The sequence below is a fragment of the Prionailurus bengalensis genome, chromosome D1 (genome assembly GCF_016509475.1).
Source record: "Prionailurus bengalensis isolate Pbe53 chromosome D1, Fcat_Pben_1.1_paternal_pri, whole genome shotgun sequence".
Taxonomy (NCBI): domain Eukaryota; kingdom Metazoa; phylum Chordata; class Mammalia; order Carnivora; family Felidae; genus Prionailurus; species Prionailurus bengalensis.
In genome coordinates this window covers 114658233-114677110 of record NC_057346.1, presented here as the reverse complement: position 1 = coordinate 114677110, position 18878 = coordinate 114658233, and the positions used below count along the sequence as shown (strand labels likewise).

Genomic DNA, 18878 nt, shown 5'->3' with positions numbered 1-18878 from the left:
CGGCCCCCCCCCGCGGCAGCCTTGCCAGGCCCTGCGGCTCTGCGACTCCAGGCTCCCCACTCATGTTTCAGGCGCATGTTACCAGCCTCCCTGCGATTCTAGCCGAATGTCTGTTAAAGGTGCCAGTGAGGGCTCAGTTCTGGGGTGCGGCCCCCTGAGCCCCTCGACAGCCACGCCCCTGAAGGCTGAGGGGGTACCGGCACAGTGCCGCGTGAAACGTTTGCCGTTTCTTCACACCTGCAGGGGGTGGGCGCCCGGCAAGGGTCCGGAGCCACTGATCCCAGCTGCTCGCAAACTCCTATTCATCCCTTAAAACCTCCTGGCTGTGCAGCTGCATCTGGGTAGATACTCCCGAGGGCCCCTCAGGGAACTCCCAACAGGCTGGACCACCAGGAAGGTCACCTGAGGGATTCCTAACTGGGACCCCCGAGCCGAGGTCTCAGGACCCCAGGCTGGCCTGCCATGGTGCCGGCTTCGCACAGAGGCTGCATTCAGGTGCTGGCTGGGAGCCCCAGGGGGAGGCGGGGTGCTCTTGCCATCAGCCCCACGCAGGCACCTGTCCTAGACTCTAACGGGTGTGCAGGGGGACCAGGGAAGTCCAGGGCCCCGCTGCTGGCGGAAAGCGCGGCAGGTGCTCACCTGGACCACTCTGAAAGCCCCGTCCTGCGGCCTCCCACCAAGGCCACATCCAGCTGGTCGCAGCCCCGGGCCTCACTACCAGCCCGCTCCCGGGCAGTGGCGTCTCAGCCTCGAGGCTGGGCGGCAAACCAAAGCCTCCAGGGTCCCTTGTGCAGGGCAGGGGGGCTGGGGTCTGGGAGCCAGGGCCCCCCCCCCACCCCGCCCCAGCCTGGCTGTGAGCCCTCTGAAACAGCCTCACACTGGCCACACCAGCTCCTTCCCACATCCGCATTCAGAACCTCCCTCCCACCAAACACGACACATGCCAACACAGAAAAAAGAGGCCCAAACAACTGTATTTTCACATCAACATTGGCTCCCAGCCACCAGAGACGGTGGCACCAGCCCCCTTCCCCTTTTTCCCCAACCCTGGACCCATGAGCGCCCTCCTGGACGAGGTCAAGCCCCAGGATGACCCCACACGTGTCACAAGGCTGGCTTCGGTCTCTGAGCTCCTACCCTTCTAACCCCTTCCTGCTTGTCCTCGGGCCTCGGCTGGCCCTTCCTCAACGGGCCCACGCAGAAGCACGGGTGGGGCCGGGACCCCAGGCCGGGCAGAAGAGGAACCCAGAGAACAGCCTGGCACAGGGTGTGGGCTCAGTCCAGAGGCTCTGCCTGGGCAGCCAGGCCCCCAGGGCTGGGGAGGCGGGGGACGACCCAGGGGACGGGTCCTGGGATACAAAGGGGCCGGCTGCAAAGCGGGGCCCGGTCGTCCGAGTTAGTGCAGCGGCTCCGCGCCGATCAGCCCACGGCTGCTGCCCGCACCCGGCCCTCCATCAGACAGACAGACAGACAGACGGACAGACGGGCGTGTGGGCAGGACTTCCACAACCAGGGCTGGGGAAAACCGCAGAAGAAATCGGCGGGCCGGAGGCGCCCGCAGAGCGGGGGTGTGAGTGTGAAAGTGTGTGGCGGGGCGGCCAGGAGGGCGGGGGCGGCCGGCCTCCTCCTCCTGGACTCCCTCCTCCGTGGCGGGCGCGGCGGCTACAGCCTGGTGGCCTCGGCCAGGCCCACCCGGTTCTCGTCCCGGTCGAACACGGTGTAGTAGCGGCCGATGAAGACGTCACCCAGGATCCAGAGCGGCCCACCGGGCGGGGGGATGTCCATACCCATGAAGCCGCTCAGGCATATGGTCCTCCCGCCCTGCGACACCTGAGACGGCCCTGGTGGTCAGCGCCCCGCCCACCTGCCCCTGCCCTGCCCCCCCAGCCCCCGCTGACCTCGAGCGTGTAGGCCTTCGAGGACAGCTTGTGCCCTGTGCCCTGGTGGTCAGCGCCCTGCCCACCTGCCCCTGCCCCCACTGACCTTGAGCGTGTAGTCCTTCGAGGACAGCTTGTACCCTTTGCCCCCCAGCTTCACAGTGACCTCGGGCAGGGTGGACACCTTCTCGCAGGGGATCATGTACTGAGGGAGGGAAGAGAGTTTAGGTGTGGCCGGTGGGGGGGGGGGGGGAGGGCGGCATCCTGCCCACACTGCTGGGCCCACTCACCTCGCCCTGGATCAGCGGCACAGCCCCAATGGCCTTCTGCAGCTCACGCACCTCGTCCACGGGGCCCACCATGAGGGAGGTGCCCGTGTCCAGGATGGCCTCACAGCCCCCCTTGCACAGAGTCAGGCTGGTGCCCACGTCCACCCTGAGGGGGAGGAGGTATGAGGCCCCTGGCTGGGCTCGGGGTGGGGCCAGGGGGTGGGGGGTGGGGGGTCAGTCCTACCGCCAGGGCCGCCTGAGACCCCCACCTTTTCAGTACCCTCTCTTCCTCTCTGTGGCTGGGGGTGGAGGTGGGCTGGGGCCCAAGAGGCCAAGAGCAGGTCAACAGCCGCCTTTGACATCATGAGCAGGGCAGGGCCCGAGCCCAGGGGCCAGGGGCTCAGCTGGGTGCCAGGAGGTGGGACAGGCACCCAGGGCCAGGGGGGTCCAGGGCCCAGCACGCCCACTGCAGCCTCCCAGCCCCGAGAGCTGGAGATGCCCAGAGGCCTGCTGCGGGGGGGCTGGGAGGGGCCCCACACTCACTGGTCCATGTGGACCTGCCAGTACGCCTTGCGGGTGACGTTCAGGTAGGACAGGGGGCCCTTGTAGTACTTGGAGTCCGTGCCACCCAGCATCAGCTCACCCCCGGGCTGCGCGTTAGGGTCCCTGGGAAGAGAGAAAAGAGGAAGTCGGCCGCCCTTGCCCCTCGAGCACGGGGGACCCCTGCCCGCCCCCACACCAAGCCTCCGGCCTTAGCGTTGGGTGCCACCGGCACCAGCTGGAGCCAAGTCAGAAGCAAAGGGTGAAGGGTGGAGGGTGTGTGTGGGGGGGTGCTGTCCAAAGACCCACAAGGATGGAAGGATCCGGAAGGGAGGGGACTTCCTTCTCCCCAAGGGGAGGGGCTCCAATCCCACACCCCGTGTGGCCTGCAGGCCACGAGATGCCGCCCAGACCTCAGGCGCTCCTGGTCTGCCAGCGGAAACGGGCCAGGGTCAAGGCAGCTGGCAGACAGGGAAGTGAAAGCTAGGAGCCCAAGGAGGGGACCCTCCCCTGCGTGAAAACAACACAAACCAGGGAGGGCTTGCAGGAGGCGGCACCGAAGTCAGCTCACTCCTGCCCTGGGGCCCGTGCACCTGCTGTTCCAGGGACGCTCTCCGTCCACATCCTCACCCAACTGCCCCCACCCCCACATCTCCGCTCAGCCTGCGCTGAGCACCCTCCCACCTTCAGACCCTTCTCCAGACTTAGGGTTTGAGCTCGCGGTCTTCTTCCTGGGCTGTCCCCACACCCAGAAAGCACCAGGCCAAACGTGGCCCTCCCCCCTGGCCTTCACCTCCCATCACCTCCGAAATCCCAGACCACGATCTCCTGTCCGCTCCCCACCTGCAGCCCTGCCCCACCTCCCTGCCCTTGTCCGTCGGCCCCCACCCAGCACTGACAGCACTGACCGCACCGACCGCACTGTCTGTCCCTGGGCCTGGGCCTGGCCAACCTCCTGGGTCCCCTCCCCCTGTCCACCCACCCTGGGCCCGAGGCTTCACAGGAAAAGACCAGCCTCCAGGGGTGGCTCTGCCCAGCCCGGCCGCTGGGTATTTACACCGACCAAGCTCTGATCAAGGGACAGAGCGCAGCACCCAGGCAGGGGCCAGGCTGAGGGCAGGGTTCGAGCTGGCATTCAGCCAGAAGGGCAAGTGGGCAGGCTCTGGAGGGTGACGGCTCTGGGGGGGGGGGGGGGGGGTGAGGTGGCGCGGTGACCACCAGTGGTCGGCAGGGTTGCCCGCTCACACGCTGCCCACACGTCCAGGCCTGGCACACCCCCATCTGGCACCGCCCTGAGGGGAGAGACGAGGCCCCTGCACGTAGGTGACCCCACCCTCCGTGTGGGGCAAGGGCCACCAGGGTGGGGGCCTTCTCTCAGGGCGGCAGGCACAGACACACTGGGGGCTGCTTCCAGATGGCATGACGGAGGCCGCGCTCCACACCAACCTTGGCCCACGGCCGCCTCTAGCAGCACCTGGCACTCAAGGCCCAACTGGGGTCACCTCCCGTGGAAAGCCCCCAGAATCCTCGTCTCCAGAGGCCCTGCTTCAGGTTGGGGCCCATGGCTTTGTCCCCTCTAGGCCATCAGTGACCCAGGGGCCACGTCTTCCTCTCATCAGGCCCAGGGAAAGCCGGGCTGACGGACCCAGGAGGAGTTGTGCTGACGCCCGACCGGGGTCCGGTTCTCCCCAGGCGGCCCGCTGAGCAAGATGCTGGACCCACAGCCCGAGCCGCTCCCGGTGGGAAGCCCGGGCTGTGCGGCTGCCCGTGGGTCTGCAAGAGGGCGGCCAGTCCCGCCTCCGGTCAGAGGTCAGAAGCTGCAGCCCGGCGCCTGGAGGGTGGCCAGGGAGGTGGTGGCCCGAGCCCCCTGCACTCAGCCACACCGAGCTGGGGAGCGGGGTGAGGACCGGGGCAGAGAGGGGGCCGGCCCTCCCGCCCCACCTGTTCAGGTAGAAGGAGAAGATGTTCTTCTCCACCAACTTCTGCTTCATCAGGTTATCAAAGACGGGCAGCACGTCGTCAACGGAGATACGGGGGTAGGCCATGCCGAGAATGCCGTCGAACTTGGCAGCGATGAAGGTGATGCCCGGCTGCTTGATGGCCTCACCGAAGAGCTGCCTCTCCACCTTGACGCCAGCCACGGTCGGGGCCTGGCAGGGTACCTGCAGGCCGGAGGGGGGTGGTCAGCGGGCCGCAGGGGCCTGCGGGGCCCGACCCCAGGTCCCGCGCGCGCGCTCACGGCCACAGCTCCAGCACCCGCCCCGTCCCCACGGAGCAGCGGTGCTCGGCCCCCGCCCGCCACTGCGCACCCAGGGCCTGGGACGGGCAGAGGGCCCGGGAGAAAGGCTGGCGGCACTGGTGGGACAGGGACGTGGGGCCTGTGCTGGTCGGGGCACCGACGGAGTTGGAGTCAGCTCAGAGGGCTGGGCTCCGTGCTCGGCTCTGGCCTCCTGGCCCCCTCCCCCCGCCGGCCCAGGCCTGCTCCTGCCCTTGGCCTGCTGGAACCCCATGACCCAACCCCATGACCCAACTCAGCAGACTTGAGGCCACGCCGCCCCTCCCCCACTGCGGGCCAGGCAGCTGACAGAGAGGCAGAGCAGGATGTGGGAAGAAACGTCTGTTTGGGGTTGACACCCTGCGACACCGGGAACAGGGGAGCGTGGCGGGCGACATCCTGTTGCGGACCCACAGAGTCCAGGAGGAGGGGACCCTGACAGAGCAGGTGGATACGGGGCAGGGGCAGTGCGCCTGCAGGAAGGTCCCCAGCCGCCACGGCCCTCCCCACCGTCCAGACAAGCAGGCCCTGGCGTGCCCTGCAGCCTCCTGGTCCGGCTGGGGCTTCGGGTGCCCAGACGGCCCTCCTGGCGTCCTCCACAGGGGCTCTGGCACACCTCAGCCCTCCCTGACCGGCTCCCCTGCCTGGCCGCCGGCCGCGAGGCTGGGAGGAGGCCGCACCGCCAATCGCTCGCTCGCCTGCCGGGTCCCGGTTCCACACCCGGTGGCTCCACGGGTGTCGAGACCCTGGCTGGCCCACTCTCCCCCCTCAACGCTCAGCGGCCCGGCCCTGCGGTGGGGCCGGGGTCACGGGGAGCATCCCAGGGCCCAGGAGCGGCCTCGCCACAGACTCACCGACACGGTGTCCTGGCTCAGGTACCCGGAGAGGCTGCCGGAGCCATAGTGGATGTCGAAGGACGTGCCATTCTTGACGTACGTGCTGGACTTGCCGCTGTTATACTTGTTGTGGAGCCCTGCGGGCAGAGCCACCGTCAGCCCGCTGCCCCCGCCAGGCCCTGGGCGCCTGCCACGGAGCCCCCCCACCCCCGCCCCCGCCAGCCTGGGCCTCGGCCAGCGGTGCTCTGGCCTGGCCTCCTCCATCCTCAGCCACCCCGGGGCCCTGCACAGACACCTGGAAAGTGGGGTGCCCGGGGAGGGCAGAGGGGCCAAGCGCGTCTGGTGGGGCTGAGAGCTGGAAGCCGCACGTCGCCCAAGAGGGGCCGAGGCAGGGCCACCGAAGGCCCAAGGGCTGGCCTGCTGGCCCCCGCGCACGGGGCTGCACCCGAGGTAGGGCGGCAGGACCCAGAGCCCGGGGGAGAGTGTGCGGCCGGGGGTGGGAGGGGGGCTGCATGCATGTGAGGTGGCGGCCAGGCCGCGTACCCACACCCTGGGGCCCTCCCCTCCCCGCCTGCTCCCTTCAGCCGCACGAGGCGGGGCTGTGACTCACAGCAGGCGATGTCCAGCAGCTTGCAGTGGATCGAGGGGACCCACAGGTTGGCGGAACCGGTGTCGAAGACGACCGTGAAGCACTGTGGGGGCGTCCCAATGCCGATCTCCCCGTAGTACTGGGCCTGGGCAGGGGAGGGGCATGCCTCAGGGCCGCGGCGTGGCGGGGGGCATCCCGCATTCCCGCTGGGCCAAAGAGGGACCACTGGTTGCCTTGGGAGTCAGACTCTGGAAGGCCCAAGTCTGAGGAGACACTGGAGCCTACCCCCTCCCGCCCCCCTCCCCCCCCCAGCCGCTGGTCCCCATACCCTGGAAGACCCCTCTGCCTCACAGATCCAGGCCCAGAAGGGGAGACTTCTTCCCCAGGATGGGAGCGAAGTCACAGCTCGCCTCTGGGACCTCAGTTCCCACCCTGCCCTTGCCCCACAGGGCCAAGCCCGGAGGACTTCTAGGTAGAGGCATGCAAACGGCCAAAGGGAGGAGGTGCACCCTGGAGACTGACAGTGTTGGCTCAGAGTCCCTCACTGCCTAGACTCCCTGCCTTCCCTGCTCTGAGCCTCAGTTTCCCCATCTGTACACAGCGGAGGAGGGGAGCCTGGGAAGCCCAGGGTACTTGGCTCAAGGCTCAGGTGACCATGAAGGGGGCACACGCCCCCTGAGCCTCAAACCTCGTCGTCGATGCTCTCATAGGTCAGAGGACACGAGGGCTTGGATGTGAGATACGAGCTTGAGGCCCCCCGGGTCCTGCCGGCCCGGGCGCCCCCGTCCCCTGAGAGGCAGCCTAGACCACAGGTCACCATGATATTCCGGCTCTGGTCCCTGTGGGAGCCTCTCTGCTGTCACTTGGCTCCAGGGAAAACCCACAGCTGCTGCCTCATGACCAAGCAGAAGTGTCCAGATATGGGGGGGCTGGGGGATGACTCAGCAAATGTGTGTGTGTGCCTGAATTGGGGGACCAGGAACCGGTCAGTCAGCAACCCCCCCCCCGCCCCCCCGCCAAGTCCAGTCACATGCCCGTGAGGCCACAGCTTCCTGGCACTGCTGGGGCTCTGGCAAGAGAGGACAAAGGACGCAGCCACCTGTCCCAGCCACAGGTGGGCCAGAGGCTGGATGGCAGCAAGGAGCGAGGTCCCCAAGACTCAGGGGCAGGAGAGACAGAAGGACGCCCACCCGGGCAGCCCCAGAACCTGACCCCAGAGGCGGGACCAGGCCGGGCCAGCTCTGGCGTGCTATGTAGCTTATAAAACATCCCTCAAGGAGCACGGGGCAGGTGCAGGGCTGGCTGCTGGCCAGAGGAAGGAGGTAAGGAGGCGGAACTGGGTCGCGGGTGGCGCCAGGCCTCCCGGCGGGACAGGCACCCCCACAGAAGCTCCAAGGCAGTTAGTTACGCCTGGGCGGGCTGGCCCAGATGACCCACGAGGACCCCACAGCCTCTCGGGGCCTGACGCAGGCTCCTCCGTGCCCAGCTGATGGCCCTGGGCCCAGCCCGGTGATTTGCAGAGGGTGGCCCTGTCCCACAATCCCACAGACCGGCCTCAAAAACAAGGTGGCTTCTGGGGGGCCTGGGTGGCTCAGTCAGTCGAGTGTCCGACTTCGGCTCAGGTCATGATCTCGCAGTTCATGGGTTCGAGCCCCGCATCTGACTCTGTGCCGACACCTCGGAGCTTGGAGCCTGCTTCGGATTCTGTGCCTCCCTCTCTCTGCCCCTCCCCTGCTCGCACTCTGTCTCTCTCTCTCAAAAATAAGTAAATGTTTAAAAAAAAAATTAAAAATAAAAAAAGAACAAGGCGGCTTCTGAGGTCGGTGATGGTCAGCGGGACGCAGGGGGAGAGGTCATGGAGGGGCCAAGGGCACCCCAACCCACCCTCACCCTACACAAGCAGGCCCTGCAGGGGAGCCGTGCAGACCCCCCAGAAGGACACAGTGCGAGTCCTCCACCTGGCAGGGGTGACAGGAGGGGCACTGCAGGGGAGGATGTGGCTGAGCAGAAGCCCCTCCCCCGCACCGAGCAGGGGGGTTCAGCAAAAGCGCTGCTTGCCAAAGAGTATTTCGGGGGCGCCTGGGTGGCTCAGTCGGTTAAGCGGCCAACTTCAGCCAGGTCACCATCTCGCGGTCCGTGAGTTCGAGCCCCACGTCCGGCTCTGGGCTGATGGCTCGGAGCCTGGAGCCTGCTTCCCATTCTGTGTCTCCCTCTCTCTCTGCCCCTCCCCCATTCATGCTCTGTCTCTCTGTCTCAAAAATAAATAAACGTTAAAAAAAAAGAGTGTTTCGTGCTGGCTTATCAGTTCACGTCAACTCAGTGTTTGCCACCGACCGGGCCCCCGCCCCAGGTGGAGGAGACCCCCATACTCACGTCCAGGTAGTTCTTCAGTATCTCAGGAATGGGCCCCCCAGTCACAGCGGGCACTCCCTGGGTGTACTTCGAAATGGGGCCCTTGGCAATCAGATCTTCCACGGGGCCCCCCAACTCCGACATGGTTCGACGCACAGATGTGAACTTGTGCAGCGGGATTCTGTCAAGAGGAGGGGGCCCGTCAGGGCTCGCCTCCCCCTCTATACCCTCAGCCGCCACGGGGCTCCAAAAGCGCCCACCCCATCCCCGTCCCCCGCTTTGTGTCTGCTCTGGTCTCTTCTGGGACAGTGGCCCATGGGGGTCTGTTAGGACATCGGCGTCACAGGTGACCCATCCGTCTAGCCCTCTCAATCTGTTCTCCACAGACGCCATGCAGAGAGGTCCCCACTTCCCCTGTGTGGCCTTTGGTTGGCCGTTTCCTGGCCACCAGACGGGACTCAAGACTGCCACCTCGGAGAAGCCCTCCTTGGCCATCCCTCACGTGACCCCGTTTCCCTCCAGGGCCCTCTCCAGTGCTGTAGTGAATTTATTTACTGCTGGTCTGTGCTCTGTCCCCACCACGGTACAGACCCCAGGAGGGCAAGGACTGCACTGGAAGGCTAGGGGTCCGTGCTCCCGGGTCTGCCTTCCTCGGAGATGCCCCAGGGCACCCCCATGGGCAGCCCCTGCCTCCCAGCCTTGGCAGTCTGCCTGGGCAGAAAGAGCACGGGGTTGAGGTCAGGTGTCCCGGTTCCTGTGCCTGAGGTCCCTCCCCCACCCGGACCCTTGGCTCCTCCAGGCCTGAAGCTTGCACCCCTGCTTCCATGGTGCAGGGGTGGGGCAGGAGAGCAGACCTGAGCAAACTCACACACCTGGATGACAGGTCCTCCCAGCCCAGGGGATTTGGGAGTTCAAGGTCACGGCTGGCCCTTTCCAGCAAGCCAAGGGCTGCTTCAGAAGATGGGACTCTTGTCTGAGACCTGGTAGGCCGTAAAAGCCCAAGGTCCTTGCTTGGGGGGAGAGGGGCACACCCTCCAGTAACCCAGGAAACAGGCACCAGCAGTCCCAGAGGACGGGGAGGAGGTGTGAGGGGCTCTGGTTCAGCTGCCCAGCCCCAAGCAACCCAGGTTCAGTCCCCGGACAGCCACGCATCCCTGGAGAGCAGGCCTGTGGGTGGCGTCAGGGGAGGCTCCATTAGGGGCCACACGCCCCCAGGCCACAGCCCATGGTGCAGCCCTTTGGCAAGGCTGAGTCCCAGTGGCACCCCCCCCCCCACCCCAGCTCCCACGGCCCTATGACCTCACCCACCTGCCCCTGGGCAAAAGGCCCGCCTTGGAGTTGGAAGGATGCCTTCCCAGGCCCCGGGGCGGGGGGAAGGGGGGCAAGGGTGGGTGCAGGAGCAGAGGGGCTGGCCCACCACACCCCTCCCCAAGCGGGGGGGGGGGGGGTGCTCAGGCTGCCTCGCGAGAGTGGGAGCGGGGGATGGAAGCGCCCTCCTCGGCCTGGCTGGCCCACAAGGCCTGGGGTTGGTGGCCTTTCCTGGTACAGGGGGGGGCAGGCCCTAGAGACCTGAAGAAGGTGTGGTCCTCACTAGAGCGAGGGCACAGGTGGAGAACCCCGCAGCCCCATGCCAGCTGCGCCCCTCACCCGGACCCTCTCCTTAGACTAACTCCCTACTGTATCTGAGACCCCCGGGGGCCCCCAGCGCCCAGAAGGTCTCCCGGGTAAGAGCCCAAGACCCCAACCAAAGGCGACCGTGCCCAATCCACAGCTGGCAAAGGGCAGGGGGAGAAGCGGGAAAATGACTTGCCCAGATACACCTGGGTCTCCAGACTTCCACACAGGTGGGCCTTGAGTACAGGTGCCGCGGCCCCACCTGTCCTGGGGAGGCTCGTCGGCCTGGGTCTCCCCATCTTCCCTCCCGCCGCCTCCTGCCCGCCCCCCAAGGCAGACTCCACCGTGGTAGAGAAGAGGGGTCCCCGGGCTGGCGGGGGACCCCGGGTGAGGCCCTGCAGGAGGCCGCGCGGGCCGGCACAGCCCGCATTCCAGAGCGCAGGGCGTACGGAGGGCACCGGGGGCGCGGGGTGCACGGGAGGGTGCACGAGGGAGGGGTACACGGAAGGGGGGGTACACGGAGGGGTCGCGGGGTGCACGGGGTCGCAGGGCCTCACCTGATGAGCGCGGCGGCGGACGCGGCCAGCAGGCCGAGAACGAGCAGCAGCACGCTGGGGGGCTGCATGGTGGTGGCGGTGGCCGGGTCGGACCGGAGCGCCCAGAGGTCGAGCGCTTATAGCCTGGATGACGGCGCACTTGGCAAAGTCAGCTGACCGGACTGTTTGCACCCGGACCGGTCACGCGGGCCTCGGCCGGCGTGCGCGGGGCGGGGTCTGGGCGGGGCGGCCCCGGCCGCGTTCCCGCCGGGCCCGCGCACGGCGCTCGGGGACGCGCACGCAGGCCTGCCGGCGCCGGGGAACGCGCGCGCGGGGCGGGAAGGTGGCTGCGAGCCCCGGCCGCGGGGACCGGGCGCTGGGGCTCTGGGCGCCGGCGGCCGGGGAGCCTCCGGAGCCTGGGGCTCCGTCGCCGCCGTAGACACGCGGGCCGTGCGCCGCGTGGGGCCTCGCAGCCTTTCCGAGGCCCCTGCTCCACCTTCCTGCCCCCGCACTGCACCCGCTGCACCGCCGTCCTCCCCTCCCTCCCACCGTTCGCCCAAGCTTCTACCGCTCTCACTCTTCTCAAGCCCGGGGTCGTCCCGACCTCATCGCCTCGCAAGTGTCCACCTGTCCTGCCGGGGCCGCCCTGCATCCTGCTTCCTCTGGGGGCCCACTGGCCCTTTCCACGCCCCGTCTCAAAGGACACCGCCCAGTGGGATCAGATGAGGAACAGGTCTCCCACCTTGAGCAGCTCAGGTGGCTTTCACCAGCCTCGGAGGGCTGAGAGAGTGAGTCCCTCGCTGGGGCCACGGTGACCCGCTGAGCTCCAGGACCCCGCCACATCACCCAGTCGTGCCCAGCCTCCTGTCGGAGGGCAGGGCCACATCCCGCTTCTCCGCCCTCACTCCCAGCCAGAAGGAGGACCGGGCATGAAGGAGAAAAGGAGCTTGGATGGGTCATTTCCGAGAGGGTCCATGTCAAGAAGGAAATAAATCAGAGGAATGTGCTAGAAAGTGACCATTGTTGAGAGCAGGCCTCTCTGGGATGGTGATATTTGAGCAGGATGGGAACAACGAGGAACTTTCACAAAGGGACTCCCCTAGGGCACTTTTTCTTGAGTGCCCCACTCACAGGGGGCAAACAGGTTCTGTGACCCCTGAATAAATCAGGACCCTGACCCCAGCCAACACCCTCCCACCCGGCTTGGCCTGATGGCCGCAGATGAGTGCCCGCTGCCCTGCCCTGCCTCCGCACTCAGCAGGTCTACACAGTTGACCTGGGCTCATCATCTGGTGTGGCGCCGGATATGGGGACTCAAGCCAGGACCGAAGCAGGCAAACATCCTGCCCTCAGAGTCTGACCCAGGCACGTGGGTCCAGGCCTCGCCCCATGCACGCCCAAGCGGGACCCTTGCACTGGTCACTATCACCTCCCTCTCCACCCTCCCTGCCCCCCCCCCCCAGCAGACCTGTCTTGGGAGGTCAGCTGGGCTCTGGATGGGCTGGACGCCACGATCGCTTGAAGGTGGTCCCAGCTGGTGTCCCCCTGGGTCCCAGTGCCCACTAGCGGACAAGACCGTGTGTGTCCCATGATGCTCAGACACAGACATGTGAGAAACGACACCTTCGCAGGGTCCCATCTGCTTTACCCACAGAAGCATTTACAAGGCCGGTGAGGCCAGCAGCCGGTGTGGACAGGAGAGGCAGAGTGGCTGGTCAGAGAGGTCAGGGGCGTGACCAGTTGTCAGTTGTGCCGGCCTGAGACCCTTGGCTTTCCCCTGAGGACAGTGGGGAGCCGCCGGTGGCCCTGGGCGGAGAGACCGCGTGTCCATCCGTTCCGTGGGCCGCGAGGACGTTGTGTCTGTGCTGCTTGTTCCCACGATCCCCCAGCACCCAGAGCAGGGCCTGGCATGTGCCCACCAACAGGCGTTGGCCCTGAGTGGTGCTGGCTGGCTCCTGGCTGGTTTCTCTCCGCCATACCCTGCCTCCCTACCTCTCCAGCACCGGGAGAGGCTCGGGGTGGAAAGGGAGCAGAAGGGGCTGCCCCCGAACCCTGCGGCTGCTCCCCAGAGGGCAGTGCGGGGCTCCATCCCCGGTGGGCGGTGCCACAGGACCACGTGGGCTGGGATCTGGGCTGGGCTGGGATCCACGGCCGGCACCAGACGGAGCTGTGTCCCCACCTTACACAGCTGCCCTGGCCCGGGGCCCTGTGTCCCCCAAAACCCTGTATAGCCTCAGCCAGGTGCAAGGGTCCCGAAGAGGGCCCCGTTCCCTGCCCCTGCCAAAGGCCAGGAGAGGCACTCTCCTGTTGGGCCAAAGGCAGTGGGCCCAGCACAGAACTACAGGGCCTAGAGGCATTTTGGTGCCCACTGACTGGGGGCCCCAAGGCAAACCTGGTGGGAACAGGTCTCCCAAGTCAGTCCAGCGGGTGTGTGTGTCCCAGAAAGCTGAACCCAGTGAAGAGTCCTGCGCGTGGTTCTGGTGTCTCTGGCTCCTAGTGGGTGGGGCCACGGTCTGGAGACTGTCCAGCCCGACCCTGGACTCTAGCAGGGAGAACCAAAGCCCTGACGGGTTGGTGGGCCTGGGTGAGTCAGAGGGTGAGAGCGGTTGGAAGCCACTTCCCTTCTTTTTTTTTAACTTAAAAAAAAGTTTTTTTAATGTGTATATTTATGAGAGAGAGAACACACACACACACACACACACATATGTGTGAGTGGGGGAGGGGCAGAGAGAGGGGGTGACAGAGAATCCCGCACAGGCTCTGAGCTGTCAGCACAAAGCCCGATGTGGGGCTCCAACCCGCCAACTGTGGGATCATGACCTGAGCTGATGGCTGACGCTCAACCGACTGAGCCACCAGGCATCCCTGAAGCCCCTCCCCTTGACCTCCTCTCCCAGGCCTCCCGGGTCAGCCCCTCTGGGACCTTAGGCACCTGTCTGTCTCTCCCCCGCACAGCTGTCCAGCACCTGCCACAGGCCAGGCACTGCTCTGGGTGCTGAGGAAATGTAGGGGACAGCACAGGGGACTCGGGACACAGGGAGGACTCAGCAGAAACGAGGAGGAACGAAGGGAGGAGCTCCTGAGAGCAGACTAAGGAGGTGATGGGTCGACACCCTGGGCAGGAGCAGGCTGAGCGCAGCGGGTGGGGGCCGAGAGCACGCGACGGTCCCGGGGCCAGAGAGGGGCTGCCCGGCTGGGTCACTCTGCTGTGCGGCCACCGGGAGGACCTTGTTTGTCTCTGAGGGGGGCTGAGCTGCAGGGAGCACGGTTGAGGGGCAGCGGCTGCCGGAGCTGGGGGCGGAGGTTGGAGGCAGCCAGGGCTGAATGTAGACGGAGACTACGAGCCCCTCGACTCTGAGAGGTGAGGAGATCGAGAGGGAATGACAGCAAAGGAGACTGGGCAGGAGCGGCCAGGGACGGGAGAGACCAAGAAGGGACAGCCTGGAAGCCGGACGAAGACCAGCCGGAGGAGGTGGCGGCCGGCCGTGTCAGCCCCACCGCGGACCAGGTGCAGGTTGGGATTGCACGCCGACCACTGGATTTGGCAATCTGACCTTGAGGAGAGCAGTTTCAGGGAGGGGCTGGGGCGTAGTTGTAAAGATCCAGTGGTGAAGACAGAGGGGTGTTGACACAGAGAAGCCAAGTAGACGGCGGGGACGGCAGGGTCCCACACACTGAGAGGGACGAACGTCTCCGTAAATGGGCAGGTGGACGGGAGGATGTGGGTCTCCCCCTCACGGCATGCACAGCCACCCAGTCCAGGGGGATTAGAGACATAAACAGTCAAGGGGAAATCCCCGGGGGGAAGAAGGCGGAGGAGAACATCTTCGTGATCTTGGGATCACGGGTTTCACCGACCGAGATTTGTTGTTTAAGTAGGAAATACAAAAAATGAGGCCAAACCTGCAAGAGACGTTATCGAGATGAGACGACAAACTGTACACGGAGGAACACGTTCGTAAAATACGCCCCTGGTAATGGACCGATGTCCAAAATGTGTGAAGAACTCCTTTTTTCTTGACATGTATTTCTTGGAGGAGGGGGAGGGAGGGAGGGAGGGTCAGAGAGAGGGGGACAGAGGATCCCAAGTGGGGCTCTGCACTGGCCGCAAAGAGCCAGACTTGGGGCCCAAAGTCGCAAAGCATGAGATCGGGACCTGAGCCGAAGCCGGACGCTCAACCGACCGAGCCCCCGCTCCAGGCGCCCCAGACCGTTTAAAACTCAACAACAAGAAGATGAACAACCCGTTAAACAATGGGCAAAGACCCGAACCGGGACCCCGCGGAAGAAACAAGAACGCAAATAAACCCATGAAAAGATGCTCGCGTCATGGGGGAAATGCACATCCAGACGACGAGTTCCGACTCCACACTTGTTAGGATGGCCGAACCCCAGCCAGCGACGGCACAAAACCGAACTTACGCCGACGTTCCGTCAGCCCTCACGCTCTTCGGCACCGGTTTACCCGAAGGAATTGAAGGGGTATGTCCACATGAAAGCCTGCATGTGGACGTTCATAGAGGCTGTGTTCTTAATTGCCACAACTTGGAAGCAACCGCAATGTCCAAGTAGGTGGTGAATAAACCGTGGTCCGTTCAGCGTGGAAACAGAATGAGCTACAAACCGTGAAAAGACAAGGAAGCGTCTTGAATGCACCTCACTCCGTGCAAGAAACCAACCGGGTGCCCCAGACTGTGTGAACCCCACGCTATGACGTTCTGGAAAAGGCAAACCCAAGACGGTAAGAAGTTGTCCTAGGTCGGTGGCATCTCTTCAGGCCACATCCAACCGAAATGCACCCAGCCACCAAGTCGGGGACGAGGACGCCAAAGCCTGGAGAAGCTTGTCCCCAAGGCTGTGGAAGGGACGAACGATTCGTGACAAAGTCACACGATGGGGGCTCACGTCCTTGAGAATGAACGAATTAGCATCACGTGCACCGCGAGGAACCCCTCAAACCCCACTGCACCCGTGGCCCTTCTCTCCCTCGCCCCCCACCCCTCAGTTAAAGGAGGAGGGGGGGGGGCGCCTGGGAGGCTCAGTCGGTTGAGTGTCTGACTTCAGCTCAGGTCATGATCTCACAGTTTGTGAGTTCAAGCCCCACGTCGGGCTCTGTGCTGACAGCTCGGAGCTTCAGATTCTGTCTCCCTTTCTCTCTGCCCCTCCCCTGCTTGTGCTCGGTTTCTCGCTCTTTCTCAAAAATAAATAAATATTAAAAAATTAAAAAAAAAAAGAAAGGAGGAGAGTGGGGACTCCCCGCTGGCTCTTCTCTGCCTTGGTCTCCCTGCCCCAGGCCAGGATCTCTTGCGGAGGCTCTGAGACCCCCCAGTGGCTCCCTGTGCAAAGCAGGCTGGAAACTGCCAGGCCCTCCCTCCCACTAGAGTTCTGGGCTTGCACTTGTGGCTTCCTGGACCCTCCCCCACCCCCACCCCGACCTAAAAGGAGGGTCTGAGGGTCCTGAGCTCAGCCCTGGAGCTGGGGTACTTGCCAAGGGGCAGAACCCCAGGGAGGGGATAATGGTTTTCATCAGGTCCCTCCTCCCACGGGGCTACAAGTGAGCCACTGAGATGCTGAGTCATGCCTACTCTGCCTCTTCCTGTCCTCCCTGCCCTGCCCTCCTCCTGGGCCTGAGTCAGCCCACGCTCAGCCCTCAGAGCCGGCTACACTGGCCCTTGGGAGGAAGGTGAGGGTGCAGCGCCCCGGGGCCCCAGCTCTTAGTTCTGGAAGGGCTGTGTGGGAGGCCGTGTGAGGGAATTAGCTTCAGATCAGCTGACCTTGGACAGCTTGTGGGGGAGGGTGGGAGTGGCTGACACAGTTAGGGTGGGGGAGGGGGTGCCCAGGCACAGGTGAAGAAGTGGGGGTGGGGTGCCCAGGCACAGGTGGAAGGAGGGAGGTGCCTGGCACCCCACCCCGACTTCTTCACCTGTGGCACAGTTAGGGTCCCAGTGGCTCACGAGTCCTCTGGAGTAGACCCTCCCAGCCCCAAGGGTTGAGCCCTGAGCCGTGGTCTTCCTCCATCATGGCTGCCCTGGGGAGGCGGGGTGAGGGGCTGGCGGCCACATGGGACCTTTAGGGGTCCCCAGTGGCCCAGGGGTCAGGGACCTGCCTCGGCAGCAACCCCAAACCTGGAATCACTGTGTGCAGACTCTCTGGTCCTGGAGCTTGGTTGGGGACCCCTGTTTTTACTCTTTGTCAAAACCCACCGTACTGGAGGGTGCTGGCCACTGTGGTACATACACACTGGGGTGAGCAAGGCAGATGCAGACCTGCCTTCTTGGGGTGGCTAGACCCAGACCAAGTCCTCAGCCAATAAATGGCCTCGTATGGGCTGTGGCATGGGCCGAGGGACAGCTGAGGCTGCCGCTCTAAAGATGAGGGCGGGGCACCAAAACCCATAAAATATACAGGGATAAACCCAACCAAAAAGGTTAAAGATCTGTACACTGAAGGGGCGCCTGGGTGGCTCGGTCGGTTAAGCGTCCGACTTTGGCTCAGGTCATGATCTCACGGTCCGTGGGTTCGAGCCCCGCGTCGGGCTCTGTGCCGACAGCTCAGAGCCTGAAGCCTGTTTCAGATTCTGTGTCTCCTTCTCTCTGCGACCCTCCCCCATTCATGCTCTGTCTCTCTCTGTCTCAAAAATAAATAAACGTTAAAAAAATTTATAAAAAAAAAAAGATCTTTACACTGAAAACTACAGAAAGCTGAATGAAGAAGTTGAAGAAGACACAAAAAAATGGAAAAAGATTCCATGCTCCTGGATAGGAAGAACAAATATTGTTTAAATGCCGATACTGCCCAAAGTAATCTACATATGCAATGCAATCCCTGTGAAAATAACACCAGCATTCTTCACAGAGCTAGAACAAACAATCCTAAAATTTGTATGGAACCAGAAGAGACCCCGAGTAGCCAAAGCAATCTTGAAAAAGAAAGCCAAAGCCGGAGGCATCACAATCCCGGACTTCAAGCTGTATCACAAAGCTGTCGTCATCAAGACAGTATGGCCCTGGCACAAGAACAGACACCCAGATAATGGAACAGAATACAGAACCCAGAAATGGACTCACAGATGAATGGCCAACTAATCTTTGACAAAGCAGGAAAGAATATCCGATGGAATAAAGGCAGTGCCTTCAGCAAGGGGTGCTGGGAAAACTGGACAGCGACATGCAGAAGAATGAACCCGGACCACTTTCTTACACCAGACACAAAATAAACTCAAAATGGATGAAAGACCTCAATGTAAGACAGGAAGCCATCAAAATCCTCGAGGAGAAAGCAGGCAAAAACCTCTTTGATCTCGGCCGCAGCAACTTCTTACTCAACACGTCTCCGGAGGCAAAGGAAACAAAAGCAAAAATGAACTATTGGGGGGCACCTGGGTGGCTCAGTCGGTTAAGCGTCTGACTTCAGCTCAGGTCATGATCTCACGGTTCGTGGGTGTGAGCCCCACATCGGGCTCTGTGCTGACAGCTCAGAGCCTGGGGCCTGCTTCGGATTCTGTGTCTTCCTTCTCTCTGCCCCTCCCCCGCTGCACTCTGTCTATTCTCTCTCTCTCTCCAAAATAAAAAAACATTAAAAAAAATTTTTTTAATGAGTTATTGGGACCTCATCAAGATAAAAAGCTACTGTACAGCGAAAGAAACAATCCGCAAAACTAAAAGGCAACCAGCAGAATGGGAGAAGATATTTGCAAATGCAATATTGGATAAAGGATATACAAAATCCATCAAGAACTTGTCACACTCAACACCCAAAAAACAAACAATCAAGTGAAGAAATAAGCAAAAGACAGTAAGAAATGGTCAGAAGACATCCAGATGGCCCACAGACACATGAAAAGATGCTCCACATCACTCATCCTCAGGAAAATACACATCAAAACCACAATGAGATACCACCTGACACCCGTCAGAACGGCTGACATTAACAACTCAGGCAACAACAGATGTTGGCGAGGATGCGGAGAAAGGGAGCCCTCTGGCAAACT

At 63.5% G+C, this 18878-nt stretch overlaps 1 protein-coding gene across 1 annotated transcript; it reads right to left on the bottom strand.

The window, feature by feature from the left end:
• Positions 1 to 955: 955 nt before the first annotated feature.
• CTSD (cathepsin D) lies at positions 956 to 11137 on the bottom strand. Its single transcript, XM_043582041.1, has 9 exons — positions 10910 to 11137; positions 8760 to 8919; positions 6408 to 6531; positions 5816 to 5934; positions 4628 to 4848; positions 2690 to 2812; positions 2168 to 2312; positions 1984 to 2082; positions 956 to 1830 (listed from the first exon to the last, which is right to left on the bottom strand). The coding sequence occupies exons 1-9, from the start codon at positions 10975 to 10977 to the stop codon at positions 1663 to 1665; spliced, it is 1227 nt and encodes a 408-aa protein (XP_043437976.1). The 5' UTR covers positions 10978 to 11137; the 3' UTR covers positions 956 to 1662.
• Between the last annotated feature and the right edge of the window lie 7741 nt (positions 11138 to 18878).

Bases quoted from the DNA above. Each gene is read 5' to 3' on its own strand.
- CTSD (XM_043582041.1), bottom strand. From the start codon at position 10,977: ATGCAGCCCCCCAGCGTGCTGCTGCTCGTTCTCGGCCTGCTGGCCGCG. The intron at 5,935-6,407 runs GTGAGTCACAGC...CTCTGCCCGCAG, and splicing joins GCTGCTGGACATCGCCTGCT to GGCTCCACAACAAGTATAAC. The intron at 2,083-2,167 runs GTGAGTGGGCCC...TCCCTCCCTCAG, and splicing joins TGCCGCTGATCCAGGGCGAG to TACATGATCCCCTGCGAGAA.